Consider the following 17756-nt stretch of genomic DNA (forward strand, 5'->3'; position numbering starts at 1 on the left):
TGGCCCGTCAGCGCAGTGTTGGGGGGTTAACCTGCTCCTTCCTTCTCCTTTCTGTCTCTCCCTTTTCCTTCTCTCTCCCTCACTCTCTCTTCTTCGGTCTGAACTGTAACTCCATCCCTCCCTCATTTTCTCCTCTCCAACTCGCCCCTCTCCCTCACTCGTCTCTCCCTCCTTCCTATATCCTTCTCTCTCCCTCCTCCGTAACTCCCGGTGTTTAATATCCAGAGTGGTGTTATCTGTCTCGGTCTGCACAGGCCCAGCAGCAGAACGTGGCAGAGGCGGGGACCTTCGCAGGACCAACAAACAACTCTGACTGACTGACTGAACACCAGCTGGGTCTGAATGAGAAGATTATAAAGTGATTGGACCGAATACTGAAGATGGGATTTAGATCCAATAGCTGACATCCTGATGGTTATCTGTCTCCTGCAGCACTCCGCACACCACTAGCCTGGCTTTAGAGGCTCTCAAGCGAAAAACAAATAACAAAACTAATTGAAAAAGCAACACTGTTCTGTCACCCCGTCCTTCGCTGGTGGTGTTTAATGGTGTGCAGGGGAGCGTGGAGCCGCTTGCTGCTTGGAATATAGAGAGGACGGGATGTACAGGAACCTGAAGCTAGCACAGGACTGCTGGATTATGACACACACACACACACACATACACACACACACACACACAGCTCTCACAATCAAACACACATGCACTCACGTACCGGTGCACACATTCCCACACACACGCCTGCCCAAAACACACCTGCATACACCTGCACGCACGCACATTTGCACACGCACGCACGCGTGGGTAGGCACACACCCACGCACACAGGCGTACCTTGAGGCAGCTCCTGTCGACCGGGTCCATAGGAGCGGACCTGGGCTGGACCATCCTTACGTCCTCCCTGCCACACTCCAGCGCCGCCCACATCTCCACCACCAGGGCCTGCACGAACCCTGCAAACACACACCACACGCACACACGCCCACACAACAGATAGCATACGCCATCAGACAAGTCTGGGGGGGGGGGGGATGGGGTGGGGGGGGTTAGGGCTAGGTTTGTGTGAGAGGGTAATTAGCTGGGTGTGAGCAGGCAGGGTTGGGTACCTGAGCTGTGTAGAGCCCGCACGCCCGGGGCAGTAGCTGCCACCTGGGTCACCATCACGCCATAGCCAGACTTCTCACAGCAGCTCACCTGGAATCACAGGTGTGCACATAACATAAGCCTCTCAGCCTGATGGGCTTCTGCCTGGGGTCATCAGGTTCTTTGTGGTGTGTGTGTGTGTGTGTGTGTGTGCGTATGTGCGTGTGTGTAGCTCTTAGAAGAAAGAGAGAAAGGGATCTGTATATATATTTTAGAGAGAGTGCGTGTGTGTGAGAGAGAGTCCACTGTTGTGTATTTGTTTACTAAATAAATGGAAAGCAATGAATTGAGCCGGGATTATTATTATAAACCTCGGCATTCAGCTGTACCAAATGTATTTTCTTAAACACAGTTGATTTTATGTAAATCATAAACTCTAAAAACGGGTGAAAAAGTGAAGATAACAGCAAACTTAAGTATGTCGCGTGTGTCAGACACCTTAGGACAGGGAAAGCTTCACATCAAAGTACGGTTTCACCATCATTATGAATATAGATGTTGGATTAACTTTGTATACATCCTGGCCTACTGTGCTGAAACACTGAGCATCTCTAATCCAACAACACGCACCGAGGCAGCAGAATGGCAAACAGCACATTTGCGATTCCAAGATGTTGAAAATCAAAAAACACGCAAATAGATATCGAGTGTAAAGAGCCTGAACTAATTACTTGGACAAGAGGCGGGAAGCTAAGAATAGCTGATCTTAATTACATTCTGCAGTGAAAACGAGGGAAACCAGGGAGGCAATTACGGTAACAGCAGATTGTAAACAAAAGCAGTCAATTAGACCTGCTGGAGATGCACGAGGCCTGCAGCGTGAAGCTAGGAGGGGTGAGCTAGGAGCGCTGAGCAGGCGCCTGAATGTCATGTCTGGCGTCCAGCAGGCAAACCAGACAGGAGAGATGCATTAACACAGCAGCACTTGAGAAGACATCCATGCATCAAGCAGCATGTAGGAGGAGCAGCACAGCTCTGCACAATACTGATTAGTGGGGGGGGGGGGGGGGGGGGGGGCCCAGGGGGGAGGATCACTCCTCAGCCTGCTTGAGCTGGAGAGCTAACCGTGTGCTTGGGTCATCAGTGTTTCCTTGTCGGTGGCTGGCTTTCTGAAGATGTCTCCACTCTCTGCAGTGAGTGGTCTGTGTGCTGGGCCAGTGCTGCTACACTAGGCACTCAGGCCCGGCTGTGGTTGCTTAGGTGTTGAGAGTGTTTTGGGCAAACTGTTTTTAAAAACACGATTTCACAGGCGCAATCCTAGACGGTGGGATGTGTGTGGTATGTGTGCTGCCGGTACCTGGAGTTTCTGGGTGAAGCGTGAGAACATGTAGGAGACGCACTCGCTGAGGGCTCCTGTCTGCTGCAGGAGAAGCACTCCTCTAGGAGTGGCAGCAAAGTTCAGCAGGTTGTCCAGAAGAGTCTCCTCCCACACAAGGCTGAGGAGAGAGAGAGAGAGAGAGAGAGAGAGAGAGAGAGAGAGACAGAGAGAAAGAGAGAGACAGAGAGAGAGAGAGAGAGAGAGAGAGAGAGAGAGAGAGAGAGACAGAGAGACAGAGAGAGAGAGAGAGGACAGAGAGGGAGGGAGAAAAGAGAGATGGAACTCTCTTCATCAAAGCCATTGATGAATCTGTGTGATGTTGTGACTTGTCACCATGAGTAAGGGAAACAGTGAGTGTCAAGAAGTGCTCCCAGGTTCGTACAATACAACCCTGGTGGTACAAACTGACAGAACAAGACAATGAAAGAGAGAGGAAAACACAGAGGTAAAACATGTGGAGGAGGAAGAGGAGGACAGAGGAAGAGGAGGACAGAGGAAGAGGAAGACAGAGGAAGAGGACAGAGGAGGACAGAGGAAGACAGAGGAAGAGGAAGACAGAGGAAGAGGAAGACAGAGGAAGAGGAAGACAGAGGAAGACAGAGGAAGAGGAGGAGAGAGGAAAGGGACAATGGTGGTGTTAGAGGATGTTAGAGGAGAAAGGTGGATGAGACGGAGGCTGTTGGCGCTGGAGGGCGGTGGAGACTGATGTTGTTGATGAGGAGGAGGGGTTGGAGGAGGATGATGGTGTTGGAGGAGCAGGTTACTCACCTGTGGTTGTGTAGTTCCTGGGAGGCGTTTCTAGCTTCTGCTCCAGGAGTGGGAGTGGAGATGCTCTCTGACTGGGAGCTGGTCTGGGACACGGCCAACAGGAAACAATACTCATTGTTAGATGAGTTTATCAAAGCTGATGGAATGCAGGATGTGAGTGGGGGGTGGGTGGGATCACACCCTGTCTGGTGTCTCACAGGTCATAGTGTCATACAGTTCAAATGCAGACAGTACTACATGCTAATCAATGACTAGTAATACTGGTGACTACTGTTAGATTATTATGGTGTGACCTGAATGTATCCCCTGATACGCCCTGAAGATGTCTGACCAACTTTTGACCTCAAGTCGTTTCACTGCAGGGTTCCTTATGTAACATGTTTACTGTTATTGGGAGCAGTTGTGATTTGGAAACATGACAGAGTCATAAAAGCTTTGAAAATGCTTAAGCAATCCTGTATGATATGTCGCAAACAGAGATTCAGCAAAAATGCCGTTGGTGAAAGTTGACCGTTGAAGTGGCAATCCCAGCAGGCATTATCAGTGTAAGGATTGACTAGCTAAACTTAGGTAGATACTGTGCTTACATAATATGTACTGTGGCAGTCATTATGCCTATTTAGGACACACAGTAGTACTGTGTCATACCATGGTATGGGCATGCCATTGCTCCTTAAAAGGGTGCAGACAGGTTGGTATTGGTTCATAACAACAACGTTAAACTGGTTTACTAGTTGTGAGTGACACACGCTATCTTTTCAACTGTGTTTATGTCTGCGCTCCACAGCAGGTCATCTCTGTCCCTCCTGGCTGGGACAGAGGGTCCCCGGGAGCCCCCCTCTGGTCCTGTGTTGTACCTGTCTCCAGGCGCTGGCCAGGACGTCCTGCAGGGCGTAGGGGCGGAGCTCCTGCAGCCCCTCGCAGGTGTTGTACATCTGCCGACACACGAAGACGAAGGCGCCGCAGACGCCGTGCCACGCCTCCCCCTCGCCCAGCCAGGGGAACTCTCTACCCAGGAGCCTCTGGGTGAACTGGACGATGGCGTGGGCAGCTGGGATACTGGAGGGAGAGGAGATGACTATCACCGGAACACTTTTTGTTCGCTGCGCTCGACGTCAGCGCTTTTGTGTTCAATTTTTAAAATGCAGATTACAAACCCTGAAATCTCCGGGAGAGTGAGTGTCTCAGTCGGAGGTGAGAGAGGGTCATTATTCATAATAAGGGACAGGAAATGAGCGTTGTGTGTGTCTAATGAGCTGTCCTTACCCCTGGCCCTCTGTCACCTCCAGACTCCGCTCATGCAGGAACAGAGACAGCCCTCCCTGTGCGCTGGCCATCCTGGCCAGAGTGTCTGCTATGTGAATCAACGTTGTCGCCGGGCAGTTTAATTTGGCCTGTGACACAAAACAAATTGAAATTTCTTTAGGCGTCATGTGGGATGAATACCAACGTGCCAGAGAGAGAGGTAGCCCTGTACTATGGGCCTATGCTTAACCACAATAACAAAATTTGGAAATGTTACTGGGACTGCCAGGCAATTATTATAAACATGATGGAGTGTGGATTGGATATTTTGTTATATTTTACATAATGAGTCTGAGGGGGGAAATGAAGTAAAACTACAGTCTGAAAAATTCAATTTGATTGTTTGAGCTTCTGGTCCCAGTTCCATAGTCTGTTCATCATAGATATAGTCAATGTACTGGAGATGCTTGTTTTGAAAGGTTGTCTTGTGTTTTAGGACTTGTTGAATGATTTACAAGTATACTCTAAGACGTACCCAATTATTAATTGTTTTTATGTTGCCCTAAAACAATCATGATGCAACTCTGGTCTTACTTGTTTTTCCAGAGAAGTTGTAAAGGAGAGGTGGAGGAGGAAATATAAGTCTAGAAGAGAGGCTGATGTGGAGTGGTGAAAGTAAAAAGGTGGAGAGGTAGAGAGGTGGAGGTAGAGCGGTGGAGAGGTAGAGGTAAGAGAGGTGGAGGTAGAGCGGTGGAGAGGTGGAGAGGTGGAGAGCCTGACCTGCTGGCCCTTGAGCAGGCTGACGATGGGGGCCATCAGGGTGAGGAGGACCGGGGTCTGAAACAGACCCTCCACCACAGACTCCGTGCTGTCACACACGGTGCCCAGCACCTCCCTGACCAGGCAGGTGGGAGACAGGGAGGCTGGACAGGGACACACACAGAGCAGACAGTCAAGAGATGTACACTCTCACACACTCATGTTAGCATGGAAGCAGAGGTACACACAGACACACAAAAGAGAGCCTGTACATATAGATAAACACAAACACATGTACACATGCCTGCACACACAGTCGCACATGTACACACCCTGCGTTTGTTATCATTCTGACATTCAAGTATCAGCCAGTTTATCTGGACAAAGATAAGTCGGTTTTCACTGACTATATTCTAAGTGTACGTACAATATCTAAGAAAATGGATTGGCACTAAAAGAGGCTGGCCACAGCCCAAGGTAGGGCTTAATGGCTGAAACCAAGCCTCCAGTTTTGAGATAATGTATTGTCCAGCAGATACTGCCGTGTCAGCATGATGAGCTCTGAATTGAGTGACTCAGACACATTTCTAGATTAGATGCTGAGGTCAAACGTATTCATCACAGTAATGAGAGGGTGCAGTGTGTGTCAGGTCACCCCACCTGTGTGCGAGGAGTATCCCAGGTATGGCCTGGGGTGCTGGTACAGTATTCTTATCAGGATGACCACCAGGTCGGCCAGGGTGACGGGCTCTGGAAGCGGAAGATGACACACGGGCCATTAGCGGGGGAGCAGCTTGGGAGGGAGTGGGGAGGGCTGTGGGGTGAGGAGGTGCGGTATGAGGAACCAGAGGGATTGCAACATTCAAGAAAACTCCCTCTGGTGATAGCAGGAAGTAGTCTACAAGGTTAGTTAATACGTTAACTTTGACTCCAGGGAAGAACTTATAAAGACAGGAATGTCACATTTCCTGTTAGGATTAATAAAGGACCAACTACTCATTCAGTCATACATCCAAGGTTGAAACATGTCTATGTTTTATATATAGAAGAATCATGTATAAAGGACTTTACAATAAAATACCAAAACAAAAAAAGCAATGACTAAATACATAATAAAAATAAATAAAAAAGAAAGTGCACCTTTCCGCCTCCTGACTTTGATGGGGAAGAGCTTCCTGCCGTTGGTGTACATGAGGAGCCTTCCTAGAACACACAGAGAGTGGACGAAGTATGCATACTCCAACTCTCTCCTGGTGTACATACTCCTCTGGGGTGGGTCTGAGAGAGAGAGACACACACACACACCCGTGAGAACAGAACACACACCTGCTGCTGAGACAGGACAGTCAGAGGGACCTCACGGTCAGAGGGGCTCATGGGGGCTGCACTGCTGTGTCTGTCTGCGAGGTTTATCACCAGGCCAGGGGTGACTGCATGTGCTGTGCTCCTGCACAAGGTCAACACCACAGGCGTGACTCTCTGTCTCCCAACGCTCTCCTTCCGACAGCTGCAGCGGTGGAGATAACGCCGGCCACGCTCAACACACAATCTCTCTCTCCGTTTCGCCTCCTCATCTGCCCCTCCCGCCCCTCCCTCGTTCTTCCATCAAATATCAGCCAGTTTATCTGGACAAAGATAAGTCGGTTTTCACTGACTATATTCTAAGTGTACGTACAATATCTAAGAAAATGGATTGGCAGTAAAAGAGGCTGGCCACAGCCCAAGGTAGGGCTTAATGGCTGAAACCAAGCCTCCAGTTTTGAGATAATGTATTGTCCAGCAGATACTGCCGTGTCAGCATGATGAGCTCTGAATTGAGTGACTCAGACACATTTCTAGATTAGATGCTGAGGTCAAACGTATTCATCACAGTAATGAGAGGGTGCAGTGTGTGTCAGGTCACCCCACCTGTGTGCGAGGAGTATCCCAGGTATGGCCTGGGGTGCTGGTACAGCATTCTTATCTCCTTTCCTCCTGTCTATATCTTGTTACACTGACCTCCTTGTTTCCCTATCTCTGTCTTGTTTTGGCCTCCCTCCTTCGTTTCTAGCCTGCCAACCTTCACTCCCCCCCGCCCCACTGGGTCCAGGTGGGGTGGGGAGGACCCTTGTCTCTGGTGCACATCCCTGTCCGGCAGTCACTCACTGATGTGCTGTCTCTCCAAGCTGTGGAGCATCTCTGTGGTCTCCTCTCTGGCCTGGTCACAGGCCTCGTAGTAGCAGATGCACTGCTGCACAGCAGCCACTGTCTGGCAGAGCAGAGGACCCAGTTACTACCACACGCTCTCCCCACAACAGGTGGACCTGCATGGAATGCACTTACACTCTCTCCCCCACACACACGAATCGCTCACCAGAGACTTGTACTTCCTATCCAGAAGTCTGAAGACAACAGTCCTGCTGTAGTAGCCATGCTGAGGGAGAGAGAGAGAGACACAGAGAGAGAGAGAGAGAGAGAGAGAGAGAGAGAGAGTCAGAGAGAGAGAGAGAGAGAGAGAGAGAGAGAGAGAGAGAGAGAGAGAGAGAGAGAGAGAGAGAGAGAGAGAGAGAGAGAGAGAGAGAGAGAGAGAGAGATGGTATAGGGAAAAGAGAGAGAAAGGGGAGGTTATCCTAGTTAACCAGCCAACAACAGCCATCAAGACAAAAGCTTAGTGTGTTGACTGGAGGATGGTCAGACTCTACCATCCACTTCTTGAACCAGGAAGCCTTGATGTCCAGCAGGGCCAGGAGGTGGGTGGGCTCCAGGGCCTTTTCTGTGGCCTGGGGGCCCAGCCCGGGGTGCTGGTGGAGGGTCAGGAGGGAGAAGGTGCACTCTATGATCTCCTCCATGTATCTGCAGGGTCAAACATCATGGACATCATGGCTGCTAAATACACAAACGCATCAGATCCAGAATGGAGGGTGAGTGGAAGGTGAACAACTGACTTCTCAGGGTGGCGTATCCAGAAGGCTGACACTTCCTTTTGAAAGTCGTTCATCAGGCGCATCTGGAGAAAGGCACAGCCCAAATGTGAGAACATTGCTAAACTACAATAATACAGAACATCACTAAATTAGAACCCTACATTTTCAAATCTGCTTTATTCCAGGTTAACTAAATAACTGGCAAATCAATGCACACACACAGTTTTCCTTGTGATTATACAAATGATTTACTAGTAAGAACAATATCACTAGATCGATACTCAGAGTAATGTGTCCCGGCTCTGGTTCAATACTGCAGTGATGCCACAGATTGGATCATGTTCTACCTGTTTGAGGAGCCTGGTGATGTCTGGCCTGTTGACGTCCAGACCAGCTGAACCAGAAGGAAGTCTCAGCTTGTGGTAAAGGAAGTCAGACTCTAGGCTCTTCGCTAGGGGTCAAAAGGTCAAGAGTTGCATCATCTACAACAGACTACATCCAAATGACAGGTTCTGTAAATGGTGGTGCATCAGCTAACCTAGACTGGTGTAGATCTCTCTGGTTACGTTCAGAGGAGAGGAGGAGAAGGTTTTAGCGAAGAATCGCAGGACCTTGTCCTAAGAGGATCACACACAGCAACAGGAAATGACTCGGTAGAAAAGAGAGTAGCTGGGGGCAGCCTTGTAGAAACAGACACCAAGGTAGCGTGAAGCTACACATGGCACATTGTTGACTGGACAAAGCTTATCTGAGCAAAAACAACTGAAACAGTTCACAAAACAGAAGATAATACAGTACGTGTTTGATTAAATGGGTTTCCTTCGAGATGATTAAAGTAAAGGGACTGTACTGATGTCAGTCAAGGTGACCGATGCATAGGTCAGGAGTCAAGGGGATGTACACTAAGGTCAAGAGTGTCGGTGACTTACGCTTAGGTCAGGGTCAGGGTCAGCCAGGGCAGCAGAGAGGGTTCTACGGAGTCCACTCCAGCTCTCACAGCTCAGCACGTCGGAGGGGGGAGCACAGCACAGTGTCTGCAGGGCCTCCCAGCGCACCTAAACACAACACAACACATTAACACAGCACAGTGTCTGCAGGGCCTCCCAGCGCACCTAAACACAACACAACACATTAACACAGCACAGGGTGTGCAGGGCCTCCCAGCGCACCTAAACACAACACAACACATTAACACAGCACAGGGTGTGCAGGGCCTCCCAGCGCACCTACACACAACACAACACATTAACACAGCACAGGGTGTACAGGGCCTCCCAGCACACTTACACACAACACAACACAACACCACTACACAGCACAGGGTGTGCAGGGCCTCCCAGCGCACCTACACACAACACAACACCACTACACGGCACAGGGTGTGCAGGGCCTCCCGGCTCACCTTTAACACAACACAACACCACAAAACATCAGCACAATACCTCTTTAGGTCGGCTTGGGTCCAGCTTTTCTGCGAGAACTTGCAGCTGCTCTTGTTTGATGAAAGCATAACTCTGTAGGTGCATATGAAGCTGTTACATTGCGCTGCAGCTGCCAGGCCAATAGTCCCCCCTAGGAGCCTTGTAAAAACTCCAACCATTCAATAACCTGTGAATGAACTGACAACCACTGGCATATAAAGTCAGCTCACTTACTCTACATAAGGTTACTTATTGTCAGTCGCTTTGGATAAAAGCATCAGCTCTATTACTCAAATGTAAATGAAACTATTGATCCTGGATTTCCACTGTCCTACATCTAGCTCTATAGAAATCAATACGGACCCTGCCAGCCGTTCTGGACTGAACCCCCTGAGGCATCTGAACCAACAGACTGAATCATAATGCGTTGTGGTACACAGTAACTGGATGCTACAGTAGCTGAACACTACAGTTGGCACAGGCCGGGATCTTTTCTGGACAGATGCTCCTTGTAAAAAACTGTCTCTCCCAGGAAGTGCTGTCTAGTGAAATAAATGAAATGATCCTCCCTCTCTCCCCCACTCTCTCTCCTTCCCAAACTCTATCACCCTCCCTCCCCCCCCCCTCCCTCTCCTCTACCTGGTTGAAGGAAGAGTCACTGTCGGAGCAGTTGTCGTAGTGACTGTTGGACTGCTCTGTCTGGCTCTCTCTGTGCATCTCCTCCTTCCTCAGCTGGTCTTCCTCAAACCTGTTGATCAGAGACTCCACCACCACCATCATGGTGTTCTTCAGGGTCTGCATCATCTGGTGGTATCTGACATGGTGGACAAGAGAGAAGAGATGAGAGGAAGAGAGAGATGGTCTCATCTAATCCTTATCCTCAACAGACATTTGTAGCTTTTGTTGCAAGGAATCCTGCCCCCCACCCACCCCGCCTATCTACAACAGTGAACCCCTGTCTAGCCAGGAGCCCTGTGAATCATGTCCCCTTATCCATGTGTTAGCGTCACTCCTGGCCTTCATCCTCACTCTGCAGACTCCCTGGTCTTCCTGGTGACGACGTGTACCAGGGTGTCCTGACCTGGCCCCACAGCGTGGGCCTCTCCTCGGGCACCGCTATCCGTCTCCTCAACCACCACTGGCCCCACGGAGCTCTCCACGTACTGACGCAGGTACTTCACAAACTCATAACTGGGTGAGCAGAAAGGAGAGGGCAAGTAGAGAGAGAAAGACAGAGATGCACAAGAACAAATATTTGACCTTATTTTTTTATGAAATTCTAATACTGAAGACTGATGACTGCCTCATCCCTGCCTACTTGTGGAAGTTCTTGTCCGTCTCCTCCAGGTGTAGTAGGATCTCCTCAGCGCACTCTATGGAAGGTGCGCCTGAGATCCTGTCCTTAACGCTCTTCAGCAGCCGTCTCAGCAGCGACTGGAGCTCAGCCTCGTCTTCAGCGGTAAACTGAGACATGGTCCCAACGTTGTGTCAAATGGCTTGATGTTCCTGGGGAACTTTAGTCATTAGTCAGCTATGCTAACATTAGCTAGCAAGCTACCTACAAATGTGTCCGCAGAAAATCAGACAACACTTATTTCTGAGAATGTTGCTTCATAATAACAACACCACATCTTAGCCAGAGTCTAGATTTTTAACACAACATCACATATAACTTGACGTTTGTTTATTTTATTATGGTACAGTATCCATACGGCCATTCTGCTGATACAAGTGAACTGCGGACAACATAAAGTCGCTGCAGGAATAACTCAATCCCGCACGGTTTGCCCTAAACTACCTCTCTAGGTCCAATTCCTCCCTTATTAGCCAGGTACTGTAGGTAACTGGCTAACCAGTTAGCTAACTACTAGTTAGACAGTTTATCTGGACCAAACCATTTGGGACGTAGACTACTGTAGCACTACTAGCTAGTAGCTAGTACAGTACTAGACGAACTTCTATCTACAGTACAGTATAGCATCTTCTCTCTGCATTAGCAAGCTAATATGATATAATACAAGGACAATTGCGGCTATCTACAAAACGAACTATGAAGCTGTACTCACAGATATCTGTCAACTCAATAACATGGTGTGTGTAAAGTTGTAAGGCTTCACAGGTATAGCTAGCTCTAGCTAACTGACCTGGTAGCTTTGTGCTGCTTTGACAGTTCCGTCTCTATGGTAACGACTCATATTCAGCCAGCAACAGTGCATTGTGGGATATTCACAACACTTTAGCAGAGCCTGTTAGTCTAGCGGTAGATGTGTGTGTCTTTTTAAACCACTGCCACATATGTGTGTTGAAAAAAATATCAAATTTATAAATATAAAAGTATATGTATTTATTGATATTGCAGCAGTAGAAGGGAAACTGAGTAAATACTGGTAAATATTTTGATCAAACCCTTTTTTGACATGGTGCCTTTAAATTTCAGCGTCTGACATCACGTGAGTATCTGGCCATTGGCCAAGAGCTTTCCGGGATATCAAGTTGACAAACAGAGCTGTCAAACCCATAGATATGGTCAAACCTGTGAATTTGATTCTGTAGTAAAAGCTAGTAACTTTAAAAACGCTTATTTTATGGAAAATATTTAATTGTTGATGATGGAATAGTATAAATTAAAAACTTGATAGCTTAAATTGCTAACAACAGACACGTTTGCAAGTGGCTAGCAAGCTTAATCTAGGTACGTTACCGGTGACCCAACAACTATATAACCATGGCTGCAGTTGACAGTTTTAGCCTTTTGTACAGAGAAATTGCTCGGTCGTGGCACGATTCATGCAATGCCGGCGTGGAAACACTAGCCTTAGTCGGAGCGATTTATACTGTCAGCAAAGCTGTCACCCTGGCTCGGGACTGCTGCACCTTAGTAAGAATTCACTTCCTTCCACGAGTGGTCCCTTGTAACAAGAGACTGACTCATCGATTTGGTCAGTGGGCTGTTATCTCCGGTAAGTTAAGTCACACCAATTCACCAAAATATAATTGACGTAATTATGTAAATTGTTCACGAACTCACTCACATTGACTTACAATAAAATAAATGCCTAAACACTCACAGCTTTACAGTACAGTATTATGTGTTTAGCATTAAACAGTTATCATTGCTGGATTGCAATCTGATCTAAACCTGACTCCTATCACAGGTGTTTCAGAGTCCATAGCCAAAGCCTATGCTGAAGAGTTGGCCAGGCAAGGTGTCAACATAATCCTTGTCAGCCACGACAGCGCCAGCCTCAGCGACACTGTCTTCTCCATCTCACAGACCCATGGAGTGGAAGCTCTGTTAGTGGTGGCAGACTTCTCCAAGGGCCCTGAAGCCAGCAAGCTTGTCAGGGAAGCCCTGAAGGGGAAGGACATAGGCTTCCTGGTGAACTGTGTGGTGGAGTTGCAGGGGCTCCCTCGGAGCCTGATGGAGCTGTCTGAGGAGAGACTGTGGGATGCCATCAACCGGAACATAGCTGCCACAACGCTAATGACTAGGCTGGTGCTGCCGGGGATGGTGGAGAGGAAGAGGGGAGCCGTGGTCAACATCGCATCTGGAGCCTGCTGGAGGCCCTCGGCTGGCAGAGTTGCTCTCATCGCCGCTACGGTTAGCATCTCACTGAACACTGTAGACTACATATTGATAGACTACATTATCTCTCTCTCACAAACACACACACAAAGTCATGCATAGACAGATCTGGATACTATGATAACACATACACTTCTGTTCCTTGTAAAATGTTGATGCACCCAAACACACACACACACCTATTGTTCACTATTCCTTCTTTGTAGGCCTACCAGGACAGCTTCTCCAGAGCCCTTCACCATGAGTACAGATGCCAGGGTATATTTGTCCAGAGCTTGATGCCCTACAGAGTGGCTCCCAGCGGCCCAGGGTCCACAGCAGGGAGCTGGCTGGTGCCTTGCCCTGAGGTGTATGCCCGCCATGCTATCTCCACCCTGGGAATCTCTCGTAGGACCACGGGATACTGGCCTCATACACTCCAGGTACTGTGTGTTTAGGCGTGTGTTTAGGTATTTTACACTGAGCAGATTCTCCGAAAACAAAGGTTGAATATAAGATGTATAATTCTACAGAGGAGGTGTATGTAGGCCGAGTTCACTGGCCTGTACTGAGCCTCCAGTACAGCCCCACTCCTATCACAAAGATGTTTATTAAAATGTAATCTTGTGGTTTTAGAAGATGTGCTGTTTCTCTTCTCTGTGTTTTATAGTCCTCTCCTAACTACACTCTCTCCCTCTTTTTCTCCTCTTCTGTTTCAGTATGGACTTGTGCAGTGCATTCCAGAGTGGATTTGGGTTCTGGGATCACGTATGATCATTAGCTCAAGTTGAGACGACACCTCTCAGACTCATACTGAGAGACTGAGATTAAGAGACTGAGCAGGGCTCGCTGGACTGGAACAGTAGTTCACACAACCTGTTACATCATGACTACAGATATAGTGTGAATCATCACATAGTCTTAGCCATGTCGCCCTCACACTGAATGAATGAGTCATGGGTGTGATGTTATTCGTAGCTTGAGTTGCGATCTTTACTTAACCAGGGAGAAAATCTACTGTATGGTGTGACACTAAAAAGTCCAAATGCACTGATTGTGTATGTGATGTTGTGATGGTTGGGTTTTACAAGAGTTTAACTTGGTGTACAGTTGTTGCAACTTGCCTTCTGAAAGTGAATTATTATAAGCATGATGTCTTGATTGATGGGTTGAGTAAGTGTTGGATGGTGTGTTGAGTGTTGAATGATGGCATTATTGCTGAGTGATAGTGTGACCACTATGCTGGTGACATCACTTGTCATTAACCTAGTATTTGCAGTATGTTTGGATGATATGAACACATAATGCTGTGCTTAATGAAGCTGTTACAGAGCAATAAATAGACCTTACTAGTAAATGGAATGAAGTGACTTACTCTGTTTTTATGTGGTTTATTTGCAACCGTACACAATAAGTGTCCTCACAGGTGAAGTAAATGATGTGACAGAATGTTATTGTGAAGTATCTGTTGTAGCTGTCTCTGTGTTATTTTCCTCTCAGAAATGAACAAATCAGGTAAATGGTTGACAAGTTCAACTTGTTTAACAAACAGTGATATCTCCTGTTTGAGGTCAGACATTATTTGTAATCCTCCCAAGGACACCCAAAGCAGAACCTACGAGAAAGACAGACTGTCACTAACGAGATATGACATCACAGCCCTTTAACTAACTGTGTTTTGAAAAAAGGCAAAGGACCCCTCACATTGTTATTAATTTAAGTAATTTGACAGTGTATATAAAAACAAGCTGGTAAATAATTGCTATGTTTGTTATGTATCCTGTTATTTATCTCAAAAAGCCTGTAGAATATAGTACTCTACTGTTCATAGTAAAGAGTGTCCACTGTCTGATGGATTATCCTTCAATATCATACCTTGAGCAAAGGATAGGTTTTTGGGTCTGAAACTAGAATACCAAACTGATAAAATTTTCTTCTCTCTGTCTGCTGATGCTTACCAAACATCACTACAATCTGTTGGAAGACTTGAGGCAGGAGGCCCAAGAGGCAATAGTGTAATACGTTTTTTATGATGCGGTAGTTCGTCAGCAGTTTTTTGTTTGGGATTTGTAGTTTTTTCGTCTGTTGGGCCGTGGACTCCTCCTGAGGAGGGTCAGGGTGAGAAGAGAGGGGAAGCGTCTCATCATCACACTGACACCCTCCTCCCACCTGAGAGCTCATCTGGGTCTCCTGGCTTCAGAGTTACAACTTAGGTAAGTTGAAAAGCATAAATAAGAATATACAGATAGCAGCATTAATGTGCATTCATTCTTAAAGGTCAATTTAATGGCATTATGCCACATTTTATGCTACACTTTTTCGGACACAATATAGAACAAAGAAATATAGCCAAGTTTGATATTTTGATTAGTTTACATGTATTAACAATAAGATTTTACTTAATGAGGAAAAACTGCTTATATGTACGTATATGGATTAGTACTGCATCATTCTCTGCTAATTCTGAGATTTGACTACTAAATAGAGTAAACTATAGTAAATATGAATTATGATAGTACATCATTATAAAGAGTAGATACATTGGGTACTAAATAGTGTAGTTCTTGGGTGTTGTTGCTGAAAGGCTAGTGACTTAATTTGAATGTATGCAAGACAGTAGTTGGAAGTCTGTGTTAAATCTTTTTAAAATAAACGGTGAATGTTGAGGGGTTGAACAAGGTCAGGTCCTTGGTTCCCAGCTGATTGGACACGTCTGTTATGATGTGCTGAAATCAGTTCCTGGTGCCACTTATCGCTGTGCTCACATTGGGCCAAATGCACTGATAGTGATGGACCTTGAAGTACTATCTCTCTATAGTATGATTTAGGGCATTAAGGGATTTCAACCATGTATATGTTGTCAAACTATTGCAATGTACACCAGATGTAAGCCTTTGAGTGCTTCTGAAATGACCATCACGTCTTCTCATACCTCTTGTCTGTTTGTCATTTTCACTGGTGGTGTGTTCTGTTTCCTTCCCTCTTTTAGGCAGTTGGTCAACTGGTGCTGGACATGGGGGAATGGGATCTGTTGGGCCGTCTCCTGGACAAGGTCCAGACCCACTCCACCGTGGTCGGCAAGGTGTGGCTGAGTGTCCTGTTCATCTTCAGGATCATGGTCCTGGGAGCCGGGGCAGAGAAGGTCTGGAGCGACGAGCAGTCCGATTTCATTTGCAACACGGACCAGCCGGGATGTGGGAATGTGTGCTACGACCACGCCTTCCCCATCTCGCACGTTCGCTTCTGGGTCCTCCAGATCATCTCCGTCTCCACGCCAACACTGATCTACTTGGGCCACGTTGTGCATGTGATCCATATTGAAAAGAAAGTGAGGGAGAGGATGAAACAGCAAAGTCAGGACGAACATGCCAACCTCTTCCTCAGGAAGAGTTATAAGGTGCTGGACACGTAGATGTACTTTTCCATCTCTCATTGGTTAAGTTCTCAGGGCAAATTCTGTTTTCATTATGAATTCATTTATATTATTATTTTCACTTTTAAGATGAACCTCTCTTCTCTTCTCCAGATGCCTAAGTACAGTAATGATAATGGGAAGATTCACCTGCGAGGTCGTCTCCTGAGAAGCTATGTTCTCCATCTGTTTGCCAAGATCCTGCTGGAGGCAGGCTTCATCACAGGCCAGTACTTCCTGTATGGCTTCACCCTCGAAGCTCGCTACGTTTGTCGTCGCTTCCCCTGCCCACACCAGGTGAGTGACTGAAAAACTGAGTGATGGCTTGATTGATCTATTGATCAGTGTATACCTTTTTATCAATTGATTATTGTAAAATGACAGAATGTTATACGTACTTTTTTTTTTTTATCACCATGCTGCTTGAACCCAAACATGGACTGGCTTCCACAGGTGGACTGTTTCCTGTCTCGACCCACGGAGAAGAGCGTGTTCATCTGGTTCATGCTGGTGGTGGCGTGCATCTCCCTGCTACTCAGCCTGGTGGAGCTGCTCTACCTGTGCATCCGCTCTGTGAAGGAGTGTATGGCCTGCAAGCAGGACTACACCGTGACCCCAGTGACCCCGCCAGTACTAGAGAGGAAGGCATATGAGAACAGGGACCAGATGATCCAGAACTGGGTCAACCTGGAGATGGAGCTACAGAGCAGAAAGTTTCAGGGGGCGGGAGGAGTGGAGGGAGGAGGAGTGGAGGGAGGAGGAGTGGGGGGGGTGGGTCAGGCTAAGAGTGTGACATCTGAGGACAACATGGGGGAGGTTCATATCTGATATGGGGGGGGGGGGATCAGCTTTGATACACACAAGTTTTTCACACACTCTGTACGCTGCCTGACTTGGGTTCTCTGGCAGTTTGTCCATGTTCCTACTGCAGTTTATCTCTACAATCTCACCATCTACATGTAATAAATGTAGTTAATACATGTAATTTAATATACATTACAACTATGCAATAAAGTACATCCAAATGGTCAATATCTAAGTCCTATAACACACAATGGCATTTATTTCAAGTCACATCAAGCCACTTTGTTTTGCTGATCATGTCTGAAACCTGACCTAGAATCAGAGGTTCATTTTTAACTGATCCAAATGTGTTTAACCATTCTTTGCCACAAACCATAAAGTTCTCATTTCATCACATTATTTCAGGTTTTTTTTGTGT

General features: G+C 47.2%; 3 protein-coding genes across 3 annotated transcripts in view; 2 read left to right on the top strand and 1 right to left on the bottom strand.

Moving 5' to 3' along the window:
• Positions 1–11702, bottom strand: part of tbc1d32 (TBC1 domain family, member 32) — a 32891-nt gene extending 21189 nt beyond the window's left edge. The window contains 21 exon segments of the mRNA XM_067241746.1: positions 835–953; positions 1107–1194; positions 2441–2579; positions 3230–3312; positions 4087–4288; positions 4496–4623; positions 5255–5397; positions 5894–5983; positions 6374–6511; positions 7379–7481; positions 7587–7646; positions 7915–8065; positions 8158–8219; positions 8484–8587; positions 8675–8753; positions 9066–9191; positions 9579–9650; positions 10197–10371; positions 10587–10748; positions 10876–11071; positions 11624–11702. Coding sequence (XP_067097847.1) covers positions 835–953; positions 1107–1194; positions 2441–2579; positions 3230–3312; positions 4087–4288; positions 4496–4623; positions 5255–5397; positions 5894–5983; positions 6374–6511; positions 7379–7481; positions 7587–7646; positions 7915–8065; positions 8158–8219; positions 8484–8587; positions 8675–8753; positions 9066–9191; positions 9579–9650; positions 10197–10371; positions 10587–10748; positions 10876–11030 — 2379 coding nt within the window. The 5' untranslated portion in view covers positions 11031–11071; positions 11624–11702.
• A 360-nt stretch (positions 11703–12062) lies between these two features.
• hsdl1 (hydroxysteroid dehydrogenase like 1) lies at positions 12063–14478 on the top strand. The gene is made up of 4 exons (XM_067242101.1): positions 12063–12517; positions 12713–13158; positions 13350–13565; positions 13842–14478. Exons 1-4 carry the CDS (start codon positions 12283–12285, stop codon positions 13911–13913), a joined length of 969 nt encoding a protein of 322 aa, XP_067098202.1. The 5' UTR covers positions 12063–12282; the 3' UTR covers positions 13914–14478.
• A 1657-nt stretch (positions 14479–16135) lies between these two features.
• gja11 (gap junction protein, alpha 11) lies at positions 16136–17362 on the top strand. The gene is made up of 4 exons (XM_067241182.1): positions 16136–16519; positions 16649–16831; positions 16988–17234; positions 17331–17362. Exons 1-4 carry the CDS (start codon positions 16136–16138, stop codon positions 17360–17362), a joined length of 846 nt encoding a protein of 281 aa, XP_067097283.1.
• The last annotated feature ends 394 nt before the right edge of the window (positions 17363–17756 follow it).

This window comes from Osmerus mordax, chromosome 8 (genome assembly GCF_038355195.1).
Source record: "Osmerus mordax isolate fOsmMor3 chromosome 8, fOsmMor3.pri, whole genome shotgun sequence".
NCBI classification, from domain to species: Eukaryota; Metazoa; Chordata; class Actinopteri; order Osmeriformes; family Osmeridae; genus Osmerus; species Osmerus mordax.

What these genes read in the sequence shown, in the direction of transcription:
- hsdl1 (XM_067242101.1), top strand. Translation starts at nt 12,283, where the DNA reads ATGGCTGCAGTTGACAGTTTTAGCCTTTTGTACAGAGAAATTGCTCGG. An exon ending in TCAGTGGGCTGTTATCTCCG is followed by an intron (nt 12,518 to 12,712) that starts GTAAGTTAAGTC and finishes CTCCTATCACAG; the next exon opens with GTGTTTCAGAGTCCATAGCC. An exon ending in ACTGGCCTCATACACTCCAG is followed by an intron (nt 13,566 to 13,841) that starts GTACTGTGTGTT and finishes CTTCTGTTTCAG; the next exon opens with TATGGACTTGTGCAGTGCAT.
- gja11 (XM_067241182.1), top strand. Translation starts at nt 16,136, where the DNA reads ATGGGGGAATGGGATCTGTTGGGCCGTCTCCTGGACAAGGTCCAGACC. An exon ending in TCCTCAGGAAGAGTTATAAG is followed by an intron (nt 16,520 to 16,648) that starts GTGCTGGACACG and finishes TCTCTTCTCCAG; the next exon opens with ATGCCTAAGTACAGTAATGA. An exon ending in GCTTCCCCTGCCCACACCAG is followed by an intron (nt 16,832 to 16,987) that starts GTGAGTGACTGA and finishes TGGCTTCCACAG; the next exon opens with GTGGACTGTTTCCTGTCTCG.